Source organism: Lutra lutra, chromosome 7 (assembly GCF_902655055.1).
Source record: "Lutra lutra chromosome 7, mLutLut1.2, whole genome shotgun sequence".
Lineage (NCBI taxonomy): Eukaryota > Metazoa > Chordata > Mammalia > Carnivora > Mustelidae > Lutra > Lutra lutra.
In genome coordinates this window covers 104,837,568-104,852,995 of record NC_062284.1, presented here as the reverse complement: position 1 = coordinate 104,852,995, position 15,428 = coordinate 104,837,568, and the positions used below count along the sequence as shown (strand labels likewise).

Below are 15,428 nucleotides of genomic sequence, written 5' to 3'. Positions count from 1 at the left end.
TGATCCCAAAACCAGAGGGTTTTAAAAGAACCCACTAAAAAGCGGAATTACAGACCAATATACAGTCCTGGTGAATGTGGATACGGAATGTGGATGCAGAATGATACTATCTAATTGAATCCGGTAGTACATCAGAAGGATTATTCACTATAACCAAGTGGGATTTATTCCTGGGCTGCAGAGGTGTTCAATATCTGCAAATCAATCAGTGTGATACAATGCATTAATATGAAAGGAAGGGTTAAGAACCGTATGATCTTCTCAATAGATGGAGGAAAAGCATTTGACAAAATACAGTATCTTTTCTTGACAAAAATCCTTAAGAAAGTAGGAATAGATGGAACATACCTAAACATAATAAAGCCCATATATAAAAGACCCACAGCTACTGTCATACTCAGTGGGGAAAAACTGAGAACTCTTTCTCTAAGGTCAGGAACACGACAGAGATGTGCACTCTTAACCACTGTTGTTGAACATAGTACTGGAAGTTCTAGCCTCCACAGTCAGACAACAAAAAGAAAAGGCATCTGAATTACCAAAGAATTCAAGCTCATGCTTTGCAGATGACATGATACTCTATAGAAAACTCGAAAGACTCCACCAAGAAATTGCTACAGTTGATACAGAAATTCATTGGTGTCACAGGTAATACAACCACAAAGAAGTCTGTTGCATTTCTGTACACCAATATTGAAGCAGCAAAAAGAGAAATCAAGGAATCAATCCCATTTACAGTTGTACCAAGAACCATAAGATACCTAGGAAAAATCTAACCAAAGAGGTAAAAGATCTGTACTCTGAAAACTGTAGAACACTTATGAAAGAAATTGAGGAAGACACAAGGAAATGGAAAAACATTCCATGTTCATGGATTGGAAGAATAAGCATTGTTACAATGTCTGTACTATCCAAAGGAATCTGTACATTCAGTGCAATCCCTGTCAAAATAACACCCATCATTTTTCACAAAGCTGGAACAAACAATCCTAAAATTTGTATGGAACCAGAAAAGACCCTGAATAGCCAAAGGAATGTTGAAAAAGAAAACCAAAGCTGGTGGCATCACAATTCTGGACTTCAAGCTGTATTACAAAGCTGTGATCTTTAAGACAGTGTGGTACCAACACAAAAATAGACACATAGATCAATGGAACAGAATAGAGAACCCAGAAATGGACATACAACTCTATGGTCAACTAATCTTCAACAAAACAGGAAAGAATATCCAATAGAAAAAAGACAGTCTCTTCAACAAATGCTGTTGGGAAAATTGGACAGCAAAATGCAGAAGAATGAAACTGGATCATTTTCTTGCACCATACACAAATTCAGAATTGCTCAAAGACCTAAATGTGAGACAGGGAAACATCAAAATCCTAGAGGAGAGCACAGGCAGCAACCTCTTTGACACAGCAACTTCTTACTAAACATGTCTGTAGAGGCTGTAGAGGCATGGGAAACAAAAGCAAAAATGATTGGGACTTCATCTAGATAAAAAACTTCTGCACAGCAAAGGAAACAATAAAACTAAAAGGCAATGTATGGAATAGGAGAAGATATTTGCAAATGACATACCTGATAAAGGGTTAATGTCGAAAATCTGTAAAGAACTTATCAAACTCAACACTGAAAGAAAACAAAAATCCAGTCAAGAAATGGGCAGAAGACATGAACAGACATTTCTCCAGAGAAAACGTACAAATGGCTAGTAGACACATGAAAAATGCTCCACATCACTGAGCATCAGGGACATACAAATCAAAACCACAATGAGATAACGCCTCACAACAGTCAGAATGGCTAAAATTAACAAGTCAGGAAACAAGATGTTGGTGAGGATGTGGAGAAAGGGACACTGTTATTGGGAATGCACTGGTGCAGCCTCTCCGGAAACAGTACGGAGATTTCTCAAAGAGTTAAAACTAGAACTACCCTATGAATGAGCAATTGCACTTCTAGGTATTTACCCAAAGAATACAAAAACACTGATTCAGAGGGGCCCATGCACCTCAAGGTTGATAGCAACAATGTCCGCTGTAGCCAAAATATGGAAAGAGCCCAGTTTTCATCAACTGATGAATAAAGATGATGAGGTATGTGTATGTGTGTGTGTGTGTGTGTGTGTGTGTACACACATAGATATGTATGTGTATGTATATATATATATATATATATATATATATGAATATTACTAAGCCATCAAAAAGAATTAAATCTTGCCTTTTTCAGTGATGTGGATGGAACTAGAGGGTATTATGCTAAGCAAAATAAGTCAAGCAGAAAAAGACAAATAGCATATGATTTCACTCATATGTGGAATTTAAGGAACAAAACAGGTGAACATGGGGGAGGGAAGGAAAAACGAGATAAAAACAGAGAGGCAGGCAAACCATAAGGAACTTTTATTTTTTTTAAGATTTTATTTATTTGACAGAGAATGCACAAGCAGGGGAAGAGGGAGAAGCAGGCTCGCTGCTCAGCAGGGAGCCCAACATCAGGTTTGATCCCAGGACCCAGGGATTATGACCTGAGCCGAAGGCAGACGCTTAACGGACTGAGCCGCCCAGGCACCCCAAGAAACTCATGACTATAAGGATCAAACAGGGTTGCTGTAGGGGAGGTAGAGAGAGATGGGGTAAATGGGCTACAGGCATTAAGGAGGACACTTGTAATGAGCACTGGGTATTATATGTAAGTGATGAATCACTAAATTCTACCACTGAAACTAATAATATGACGTATATTAACTAACTAAATAAAATCTAAAAGAAAAAAAGAAATACATACAAAAAATATATATAAAAAACTTTATATTTGTATCTGAGTAGGGAAATAGAAGTAATTTTTTAGATTTTTCATTTAAGTAAAATACCTGCATGAGTATTGAGAATGGCTCTTTAAACAATAGTATACTTTGCATTGCTTATTTGTTTTTATGTATGAATTGTTAATGAGTAAAAATCATTATAGAGAGCTTGATATGACAAATTATTTGTTTAAATATGTTCTGCTAAAATAGATTCAGTTTTAAAAGTAAATTTCCAGAAGGCCAGTTGAGCACAGCTCTGTTCAAATTCTTGTAGGGGAACACAAATGCTTTGAACCCAAGAGAGTAAAGAAGGAAGTACATACATAGGTATACATGTACATACATACATAGGTATACTTATGTGCGTATGTAAACCATTTTTCAAGATTGTGAATCTGTGTGTGAGTGCCTGCACACCACATGTTTTAGAGTTGAAGGAGATGGCTATGTGATCATAGGGCAAAAGACTTTACAGAAATCATCCCTCAGTGTTCTTTCATTCTAAAGTGCTGCAAGGATATGAACCAGGTGATCAATTTCAAAGAAAGCAACTGAGAGAAGATACTATGTTATTAGTTTTCTACATTTAATTTTACTTAAGTCCAATAACTAATTTTGTTGGTGATTCATTAGGACATAGACATAGCTTTATTACATATAATAATTCTTTTATTGAGATTATTACTATTATGATTATTATTGTAGTTAAACCCGAACTGTGATAATGTATTTCTTTCTTCTTCATAGGGTTATTCCCATTGTGTTGATGTTTATATAAAGCAGTGCCAGGAGGTAACATAATAGTACACTTTACTGGATTTTATTTTATTTTATGCTAATCTATATTTTTAAAACCATTTAAAAACTATATATTCACTATGTAAAATGGCTCTATTTAGGGTGCTTACTTGAGAAATGATATATTTGAAGATGCAGCAATACTCTGTCAACGGGTGAACAAACAAGTTGGAGATATCTTTAGTAATCCAGAAACAGTACTGGCTAAACTTATTCAAAATGTATTTGAAATCAAACTGCAGGTAATTTTAAACAACAACTAAATGGTTCTTAAAGCAATATGTGAATTTTTTTCCTCTCTGTTTTTAAAGTTTTTTAAAAATTTAGTTTATTCATATAATGCCCTTTGGGTTAATAATCTGTTTATTCAGTGAAGGGGAAAGGAATGACAGTATCATGCTTTTTTAAGAAAATACTGTTCATCAAGAAAAAAGGTACTAATCATAATCACTAAGCATCATCAGAGCATGTTTGAAATTTATTCCAATAGCAGTAGTAGTTGTAACAGGTTACAGAGGGGTAGCCTCAGATTTTAATTTTTATTGGGTGCTCACTTTGACCAATAGATGGCATATGTGAAATTGAGTAAAAATTGCAAGTGCAATCTGTAGAATTTTTTTTATAATATGTACTAACACTAAAAGAAAAAACACAGTAATTTAATTTACAAACTTGACTCCCATAGCATTATACATTAAAGCAACATTTCCCAAACTATGTTTACTACTGGATTAAGCAACATTAATGTGTTTGTTTTTGAAACATAATTCAGGACTTTTCATATGCTTTGAAAGTACTAATGTATATTGTGATTCTCTGGAAACAGGAGTGTAAAGTACAGCATTTCCCAATTTTAGAGTAGTATCTATTAATGTCTCAAGGAACACTAGGGTTATATCCAGGCCACAGTTTGGGAAATGCTGCTTTTAAGGAATTGACTATATCAGTATAGCCTCAGGTTTTGTTTTTTAAATGTACTTTATAAGGCAAGATGGGCCAGTTTCAAAAGAAAAGATATTTTGAAATTCTTAATACTTATTCCCAAGAGGGCTATAGATGAATATGTAAATATGAGAATCATTAAAAATTAAAACCTTATTTTTTTATATTCGTATATTTTCCATGCATTGCCTTTGCCATTGTATTTTAATCAGAACAATTAAAGAATGTGGAATAATTTTAGAGAAAAATATATTTAATTATCTGACAAAATGTTGACTTTTTTTTTTTCAGAGTTTTGTGAAAGACCAGTTAGAAGAATGCAGGAAGTCTGATGCAGAGCAGTATCTCAAAAATCTCTATGATTTATATACAAGGTATACTTCTAATTACTAGAAAATAGGAAAATAGTAGCACCTCAGATTTTCTTTCCTTCTTTTTTAATAGAAAATGAAGTATTCAGGTATTTTTGAGTAATAGTTTGTCAGATAGTAGTATACCTTTAGCATTAAATCTTGGTTATATAGACTACTATTGTACAAAGAGCAGTATTTTTAGCTTGTTAACTTAAGGAATTGGATATTATGCTGTATAGTCATGTACTTTAATGTAACTTTTTTTTACGTTAAGACTCAAAAATTTTGTTTCTGGTTTTAATTTTAAGTTAGTTCACTGTTGCTTCATTTTTTTTCTCTAAGAGATAGTATAATTACATTTATCTGGCATTTAAAACTTTAGAAATTGAGAAAGTCACAAATTCTTAGCAAATGACAGTTTCAGCTGTAAGTATAATATGAAAATTTACCTTGGGCTTTGTAAATGAAAGTGTAATATTTGGAAATACTGTATCAGAAGCTTCTTGTGGAGTTTTTTCCCCAGTCCTTTTGCTGTTCATCAGTGTCATCATTTTGAGAGGAAGGTTTTCAAAAATAACCATAGTCAGGAAGTCCATCCCAACAACTTTTATCATGAGCCTGTCTTTAATAATGTGAAACAAAAAAATTAGGGGAAAGTCTACATGGAAAAAGAAAAAAGAGAATGAAAGAAAGTAGATCTCTCAGTATTCTGATGTGGATACCATATCAGGAATGGCATTAGAACATATTGAAGTCATTCTGCCACTGTTGCCATTTCTAGACTGGTCGGTTGCTTCAGTTTCCTCTCCTAGAAGCAAAATTATCTGTAGTCAGTTTTCTAAACCACAGTGTTGTTTGTAATACCCATTCTGCATTACATATAGCCCTGTGCAGCTGCTCTTTGTATCCTAAGTGCCTTCCAAGGTTTAAGAAATGGTGGTTTAACATGTTATTAAAATCACATTGTAAAAATATATATTCCTTAGTATTATCACTATACCTAAAATATACATTAATCTTTTTTTCCCCCTTTTCCATGAAAAGAACCACAAATCTTTCCAGCAAGTTGATGGAGTTTAACTTAGGTACTGATAAACAGACTTTCTTGTCTAAGCTTATCAAATCCATTTTCATTTCCTATTTGGAGAACTATATTGAAGTGGAGACTGGATATTTGAAAAGCAGAAGTGCTATGATCCTACAGCGCTATTATGATTCAAAAAACCATCAGAAGAGATCCATTGGCACAGGAGGGTGAGTGTTTTTGTTAAATGTTGTATTTAAGCTAAAGATTCTTAAGAACTTTATTAGATTTGGACAGAGTTGTCAAATATTAACAGTCAGTGAATTTTCTGTGAAGAACTCCTCTAACCCAGCTCATTTACACCATTGATCAAATCCTGTCTCTTGAACCATGTGTTGAAATGGAACATAATATAATTAAAACGTAAAGCAAAATAACAGCACTATAAAGAGTTCTATAGTCTCCTTTCTTTTCCCCCAGGCTGAGTGAATTATTCCAGGTTATTAACTAGAAAACACATTGTTTCTGTTGTTGCAGGTGTGTGGGAAAAAATAGCAAATAGTTTAGTTTAGATACCTTGAGCTTCTTGATGACCTGGGGATAAAATTAATATCTTGAAACCTATAATTATTCACATACTACAAAAAAATGATTTGCTATAGGATTAGTGGTACCTGTTATCCAGATCTCAACCCATTTGATTCTAGAATGAAGCAGAATGACTTAAGCAGACCCATATAATTAGAATATAGAGTACACTCAAATCAGTTTCTTGTTTCCCAATTGGTCATATACTAAATCATGATCAGGAAGTGGTTATAATTAGGAATAAGAAGTGACATCTGAAAGGCAGCAGCAAGTAAGGGAAGAGAAAAACTAAAGAACAACCATGAGAATTAAAAAAAAAAAAGTAATAGTTTGGGGTGCCTGGCTGGCTCAGTCAGTGGAGCATGCATCTCTGGACCTCAGGATTCTAAGTTCAAGCCCCATGTTGGGTGTAGAGATTACTTAAAAAAGAAAATAAAATCTTTATTTATTTATTTTTAAAAGATTTTATTTGTTTGAGAGCGAGAGAAAGAGAGCATAAGCAGGGAAAGGATCAGAGGTAAAGAGAGAAGCAGGCTCTCTGCTGAGCAGGGAGCCTGATGCGGGGCTCATTCGCAGGACCCTGGGATCATGACCCGAGCTGAACGCAGATGCTTAACTGAGACACCCAGGCTTCCAAAAAACAAAATCTTTAAAAAAAAAAAATTCATAGTGGTCTAGAGCTAGGTATTCTAGGAGCAAAAGAAATCCAACCTTCTGAAGATACCACCATATAGTAAATGTTCAAAGTAACCCTCAGTCATTAAGAAAAGCTAAATTATGTTTAATATATCTTGTTTAATAATGATAAAGAAATGTGCAATATGCTCAAATGCTTAAATGTATTTTAAAACACGAAATTTTAAAGTTTATTTTAAGCAGGACCATTAGTTATATTAACTTATTTGGAATAGTCCACTTTATAAGGAAACCAAACAAGAAACTTTTGGCTATTGAGTCAGAATTATAGAGCGAAAAGAGACTTTATGGGTCATAACTCCAAATATACTCATTTTTCAGAAGATAATTTTTTGTTTAGAGATTAAAGCTTGAGGCGCCTGGGTGGCTTAGTCGTTAAGCGGCTGCCTTCGGCTTAGGTCATGATCCCAGAATCCTGGGATCGAGCCCCGCATCAGGCTCCCTGCTTGGCGGGAAGCCTGCTTCTCCCTTTCCAACTCCCCGTGCTGTGTTCCTTCTCTCACTGTGTCTCTCTCTGTCAAATAAATAAATAAAATATTTTTTAAAAAAAGATGAAGAGATTAAGGCTTATTTTACTTTGTGGAACTAATTATTGGAATTAGAACTTCTAGGTCTGGCAATTAGTCCATTTTTTTCTGATGATGTATACTAAGTTGAAGAGTACTTGAAATCTGTGTAAAGTGTTCTCTTTTCATTTGTTGTTATGATGCATTAGTATTCAGGATTTGAAAGAGAAAATTAGACAACGTACCAACTTACCACTGGGGCCAAGTATCGATACTCATGGGGAAACTTTCCTATCTCAAGAAGTGGTGGTTAATCTTTTACAAGAAACCAAACAAGCCTTTGAAAGATGTCATAGGGTAAGAGTAATTATAAATTTATTTTATTTATATGGTTGTGTTTTTTAATCTTTGCCTTGTTTATAATATATAAATATGCTCTCTGGTTAGGAGTAACTATTTTTTGTAATAAAAAATGATAGAGGGTTTGTTTTGGAGAGCAGAATTATTTTAAAATTATTTAGAAGCATATTTTAATATAACTTTAAAGATGAATATACAAATTTTTCTTCTATAAGTGATATTAAATCAAGATATAAAAGGGAGGTTTAGAGCCATCTCATAAAGAAAGAGAGCTTTAGGGAAAGAAGGGTGTTTTAAGAACCCAGATAGCAAAGGAAAAGTTGACTCCATTAAAATTTAGAATTTCTGTCCAACAAACACTTTAACAAAGGAAACAGATAAGTCACAGCCTGTGAGAAGGTATTGTAACCAATATTACTAGCAGAAGATTATGTAAAACAAATAGTGGCAAATAATTGTATAGCATATGCTATGTCCCAATGCTCTTTAGATATACACCAGCTCATTTAATCATTTTAACAACCTTGTGAGGTTTTTATTCCATTTTACAGATGAAGAAACTGAGATACATACTTCTTAAGCAGTAGAATGGAGAGTTGAGGTAGTCTTAATTTTTTTACTTGTATTGATATATATGGTCTATATTTTATATTGATGGACAGTAAATCAGTATAAATTACTCATATAAATATAAATAAGTAGAAAACAAAGACTATTAAATGCCCGTGTGGGTTCTCAGTACATAAAGTAACTATCATCTTAGTCCATTATATGTGGTAGCCAAGAGTGAGGTCTCTGGAATCAGCCAGAGGAGAACTCAAAAGCTGGCTTGACTACTTCTTGTAGCCAATTACCTAATGTCTTTAAAGCTCAGATTCCTTACCTACAAAGAGGAGGTAATATATGCAAGTTATTTTGAAAGAAGTTTTGATAAACATATGTAAACAAATACAGAAAATGTAAATTACCAGTAAGATACTCAATCTCACTAATAGGAAAATGAAACTTAAAATGGGAAAATACTGTCTTATTCTCATTCAGTCTGCAAAAATTAAGTCTGATGATACTAAGTGTTGGTAAGGATGAGGAGCAATAGAAATTTTCTTATGCTACCAATGGAAGTAAAAATTGGTATAGTGTGGATAGTAACTTGAGAATTCCTTAGAAAAACTCGTAGGTCTATATACCATGTCTAACATCATAGCAGCATTGTTTATCATGGTGAAAAATCAGAAGCAAATTAAGTGTGCCTTGAAAAGAGAATTGATAAATTGACATTGCTCATAAATTAGAAAGCTGTACAACAATTTAAATGACTAGAGTTATACGTATCATAGTTATATGTATCGTATATCTCAAAAATACATACAGTGTTGAGAGAGAAGAACAAGATGGGGGAAAGATATATTCAGTATAATACTATCTAAAAACTATATAAAGTTTTTAAAAAGTAGAGGTATACCTCATATTGTTTAGGGATGTGCACAAGCATAAACATGATAGATTCAGGGTAGTGTTTGCCATGAGGGAAGAGTACCTAAGGGACTTTATTCATATGTAGGACTTCCCTTCCTCCCTACCCCCCAAAAAGAAAAAAAATCTGAAGTACATTTGGAAAAATGTTAATATACGACACATCTAGGTGGGTGATGGGTGTATTTGGTAAATTACTGTCTCTAATGGAGAGGAGAAGGGAGTTGAGGGAAATTGGAAGGGGAGATGAACCATGAGAGACTATGGACTCTGAAAAACAATCTGAGAATTTTGAAGGGGTGGGGGGTGGGAGGTTGGGGGCACCAGGTGGTGGGTATTGTAGAGGGCACAATTGCATGGAGCATGGGTGTGGAGCAAAAATAATGAATATTGTTATGCTGAAAAAATAAAAAAAAAATTACTGTCTCTAGTTTTCTGAATGCTGGAAATAATGTTAAAATATTTCTAAAGATCGGGCTCAGTGCGTTAAAGCCTTTGGCTCAGGTCATGATCCCAGGGTCCTGAGATCAAGCCCTGCGTTGGGCTCTCTGCTCAGCGGGGAGCCTGCTTCCCCCACCTGCTGCCTGCCTCTCTGCCTACTTGTGATCTCTGTCAAATAAATAAATAAAATCTGAAGGAAGGAGTCAAGATGGCGGAGAAGTATCAGGCTGAGACTACTTCGGGTAGCGGGAGATCAGCTAAATAGCTTATCTAAAGATTGCAAACACCTACAAATCCAACGGGAGATTGAAGAGAAGAACAGCAATTCCAGAAACAGAAAATCAACCACTTTCTGCAAGGTAGGACTGGCGGAGAAGTGAATCCAAAGCCACGGGAAGATAGACCGCGGGGGGAGGGGCCGGCTCCCGGCGAGCGGCGGAGCAACGGAGCAAAATCAGGACTTTTAAAAGTCTGTTCCGCTGAGGGACATCGCTCCAGAGGCTTAACTGGGGTGAAGCCCAGGCGGGGTCAGCACGGCCTCAGGTCCCGCAGGGTCGCAGAAGGATCGGGGGTGTCTGAGTGTCGCAGAGCTTACCGGTATTAGAACGGGGAAGCCGGTTGCAGAGACAGAACCGAGGAGTGACTCTCAGCTTGGGGTTGCCTTGGACCGGTCGCAGGCTCCGGTCAGCTTGGAGCGCGGCCGGAGGCCAGGGTGGCGGGAGTCATTGGGCACTGTTCTCTGAGGGCGCACTGAGGAGTGGGGCCCCGGGCTATCGGCTCCTCCGGGCCGGAGACCGGGAGGCCGCCATCTTCATTCCCGTCCTCCGGAACTCTACGGAAAGCGCTCAGGGAACAAAAGCTCCCGAAAGCAAACCCGAGCGGATGACTCAGCGCGGCCCCGGGTAAGGGCGGTGCAACTCCACCTGGGGCAAAGACGCTTGAGAATCACTGCAACAGGCCCCTCCCCCAGAAGATCAATGGGAAACCCAGCCAGGACCAAGTTCACCTACCAAGGAGAGCGGCGGAATTCCAGAGGAGAAGAAAGCAAAGCACGGAACTCATGGCTTTCTCCCCATGATTTTTTAGCCTTGCAGTTAATTTAATTTTTTTTTTCAATTTTTTTTTCTTTTTCTCTTCTTCTGAATTTTAACTTTTACCGTTTTCTTTTTTTAACGTTTTTTAAATAGTTTATCTAATATATATATATTTTTCCTCTTTTTATATTTTTTCTTTATCAGCTTCCTTTTTTTTAATAGTTTCTTTTTTTTTTCTTTCTTTCTGAACCCCTTTTTATCCCCTTTCTCCCCCCTCACAATTCGGGATCTCTTCTGATTTGGCTAAAGCATATTTTCCTGGGGTTGTTGCCACCCTTTTAGTATTTTACTTGCTCCTTCATAAACTCTTATCTGGACAAAATGACAAGGCGGAAAAATTCACAACAAAAAAAAAGAACAAGAGGCAGTACCAAAGGCTAGGGACCTAATCAATACAGACATTGGTAATATGTCAGATATAGAGTTCAGAATGACGATTCTCAAGGTTCTAGCCGGGCTTGAAAAAGGCATGGAAGATATTAAAGCAACCCTCTCGGGAGATATAAAAGCCCTTTCTGGAGAAACAAAAGAACTAAAATCGAACCAAGTTGAAATCAAAAAAGCTATTAATGAGGTGCAATCAAAAATGGAGGCTCTCACTGCTAGGATAAATGAGGCAGAAGAAAGAATTAGCGATATAGAAGACCAAATGACAGAGAATAAAGAAGCTGAGCAAAAGAGGGACAAACAGCTACTGGACCACGAGGGGAGAATTCGAGAGATAAGTGACACATTAAGACGAAACAACATTAGAATAATTGGGATTCCAGAAGAAGAGGAAACAGAGAGGGGAGCAGAAGGTATGTTGGAGAGAATTATTGGAGAGAATTTCCCCAATATGGCAAAGGGAACAAGCATCAAAATCCAGGAGGTTCAGAGAACCCCCCTCAAAATCAATAAGAATAGGTCCACACCCCGTCACCTAATAGTAAAATTGACAAGTCTTAGTGACAAAGAAAAGATCCTGAAAGCAGCCCGGGAAAAGAAGTCTGTAACGTACAATGGTAAAAATATTAGATTGGCAGCAGACTTATCCACAGAGACCTGGCAGGCCAGAAAGAGCTGGCATGATATATTCAGAGTACTAAACGAGAAAAACATGCAGCCAAGAATACTATATCCAGCTAGGCTATCATTGAAAATAGAAGGAGAGATTAAAAGCTTCCAGGACAAACAAAAACTGAAAGAATTTGCAAATACCAAACCAGCTCTACAGGAAATATTGAAAGGGGTCCTCTAAGCAAAGAGAGACCCTAAAAGTAGTAGATCAGAAAGAAACAGAGACAATATACAATAACAGTCACCTTACAGGCAATACAATGGCACTAAATTCATATCTCTCAATACTTACCCTGAATGTTAATGGGCTAAATGCCCCAATCAAAAGACACAGGGTATCAGAATGGATAAAAAAACAAAACCCATCTATATGTTGCCTACAAGAAACTCATCTTAAACCCGAAGACACCTCCAGGTTTAAAGTGAGGGGGTGGAAAAGAATTTACCATGCTAATGGACATCAGAAGAAAGCAGGAGTGGCAATCCTTATATCAGATCAATTAGATTTTAAGCCAAAGACTATAATAAGAGATGAGGAAGGACACTCTATCATACTCAAAGGAACTGTCCAACAAGAAGATCTAACAATTTTAAATATCTATGCCCCTAACGTGGGACCAGCCAACTATATAAACCAATTAACAAAATCAAAGAGACACATCGACAAGAATACAATAATAGTAGGGGATTTTAACACTCCCCTCACTGAAATGGACAGATCATCCAAGCAAAAGATCAACAAGGAAATAAAGGCCTTAAATGACACACTGGACCAGATGGACATCACAGATATATTCAGAACATTTCATCCCAAAGCAACAGAATACACATTCTTCTCTAGTGCACATGGAACATTCTCCAGAATAGATCACATTCTTGGTCCTAAATCAAGTCTCAACCGGTATCAAAAGATTGGGATCATTCCCTGCATATTTTCAGACCACAATGCTCTAAAGCTAGAACTCAATCACAAGAGGAAATTTGGAAAGAACCCAAATACATGGAGACTAAACAGCATCCTTCTAAAGAATGAATGGGTCAACCAGGAAATTAAAGAAGAATTGAAAAAATTTATGGAAACAAATGATAATGAAAACACAATGGTTCAGAATTTGTGGGACACAACAAAGGCAGTCCTGAGAGGAAAATATATAGCGGTACAAGCCTTTCTCAAGAAACAAGAAAGGTCTCAGGTACACAACCTAACCCTACACCTAAAGGAGCTGGAGAAAGAACAAGAAAGAAACCCTAAACCCAGCAGGAGAAGAGAAATCCTAAAGATCAGAGCAGAAATCAATGAAATAGAAACCAAAAAAACAATAGAACAAATCAACGAAACTAGGAGCTGGTTCTTTGAAAGAATTAATAAGATTGATAAACCCCTGGCCAGACTTATCAAAAAGAAAAGAGAAAGGACCCAAATCAATAAAATCATGAATGAAAGAAGAGAGATCACAACGAACACCAAAGAAATACAGACAATTATAAGAACATACTATGAGCAACTCTATGCCAACAAATTTGACAATCTGGAAGAAATGGATGCATTCCTAGAGACATATAAACTACCACAACTGAACCAGGAAGAAATAGAAAGCCTGAACAGACCCATAACCAGTAAGGAGATTGAAACAGTCATCAAAAATCTCCAAACAAACAAAAGCCCAGGGCCAGACGGCTTCCCGGGGGAATTCTACCAAACATTTAAAGAAGAACTAATTCCTATTCTCCTGAAACTGTTCCAAAAAATAGCAATAGAAAGAAAACTTCCAAACTCATTTTATGAGGCCAGCATCACCTTGATCCCAAAACCAGACAAGGATCCCAACAAAAAAGAGAACTACAGACCAATATCCTTGATGAACACAGATGCAAAAATTCTCGCCAAAATACTAGCCAATAGGATTCAACAATACATTAAAAGGATTATTCACCACGACCAAGTGGGATTTATTCCAGGGCTGCAAGGCTGGTTCAACATCCGCAAATCAATCAATGTGATACAACACATTAATAAAAGAAAGAACAAGAACCATATGATACTCTCCATAGATGCTGAAAAAGCATTTGACAAAGTACAGCATCCCTTCCTGATCAAAACTCTTCAAAGTGTAGGGATAGACGGCACATACCTCAATATTATCAAAGCCATCTATGAAAAACCCACCGCAAATATCATTCTCAATGGAGAAAAACTGAAGGCTTTTCCGCTAAGGTCAGGAACACGGCAGGGATGTCCGTTATCACCACTGCTATTCAACATAGTACTAGAAGTCCTAGCCTCAGCAATCAGACAACAAAAGGAAATTAAAGGCATCCAAATCGGCAAAGAAGAAGTCAAACTATCACTCTTTGCAGAGGATATGATACTATATGTGGAAAACCCAAAAGACTCCACTCCAAAACTGCTAGAACTTGTACAGGAATTCAGTAAAGTGTCAGGATATAAAATCAATACACAGAAATCAGTTGCATTTCTCTACACCAACAACAAGACAGAAGAAAGAGAAATTAAGGAGTCCATCCCATTTACAATTGCACCCAAAACTATAAGATACCTTGGAATAAACCTAACCAAAGAGACTAAGAATCTATACTCAGAAAACTATAAAGTACTCATGAAAGAAATTGAGGAAGACACAAAGAAATGGAAAAATGTTCCATGCTCCTGGATTGGAAGAATAAATATTGTGAAAATGTCTATGCTACCTAAAGCAATCTACACATTTAATGCAATTCCTATCAAAGTACCATCCATTTTTTTCAAAGAAATGGAACAAATAATCCTAAAATTTATATGGAACCAGAAAAGACCTCGAATAGCCAAAGGAATATTGAAAAAGAAAGCCAAAGTTGGTGGCATCACAATTCCGGACTTCAAGCTCTATTACAACGCTGTGTTCATCAAGACAGCATGGTACTGGCACAAAAACAGACACATAGATCAATGGAACAGAATAGAGAGCCCAGAAATGGACCCTCAACTCTATGGTCAACTCATCTTCGACAAAGCAGGAAAGAATGTCCAATGGAACAAAGACAGCCTCTTCAATAAATGGTGTTGGGAAAATTGGACAGCCACATGCAGAAAAAAGAAATTGGATCATTTCCTTACACCACACACGAAAATAGACTCAAAATGGATGAAGGATCTCAATGTGAGAAAGGAATCCATCAAAATCCTCAAGGAGAACACAGGCAGCAACCTCTTCGACGTCAGCCGCAGCAACATCTTCCTAGGAACATCACCAAAGGCAAGGGAAGCAAGGGCAAAAATGAACT

At 36.5% G+C, this 15,428-nt stretch overlaps 1 protein-coding gene across 1 annotated transcript in view; it reads left to right on the top strand.

Annotated features, from left to right (window-relative positions):
- The window catches only part of EXOC5 (exocyst complex component 5), a 69,301-nt gene that overhangs the window by 33,286 nt on the left and 20,587 nt on the right, over nt 1–15,428 (top strand). Inside the window, exons 8-12 of the mRNA XM_047735665.1 lie at nt 3,560–3,604; nt 3,712–3,852; nt 4,844–4,926; nt 5,950–6,159; nt 7,929–8,076. Of these exons, the coding sequence (XP_047591621.1) occupies nt 3,560–3,604; nt 3,712–3,852; nt 4,844–4,926; nt 5,950–6,159; nt 7,929–8,076 (627 nt within the window). The remainder of the gene's footprint in view (nt 1–3,559; nt 3,605–3,711; nt 3,853–4,843; nt 4,927–5,949; nt 6,160–7,928; nt 8,077–15,428) is intronic.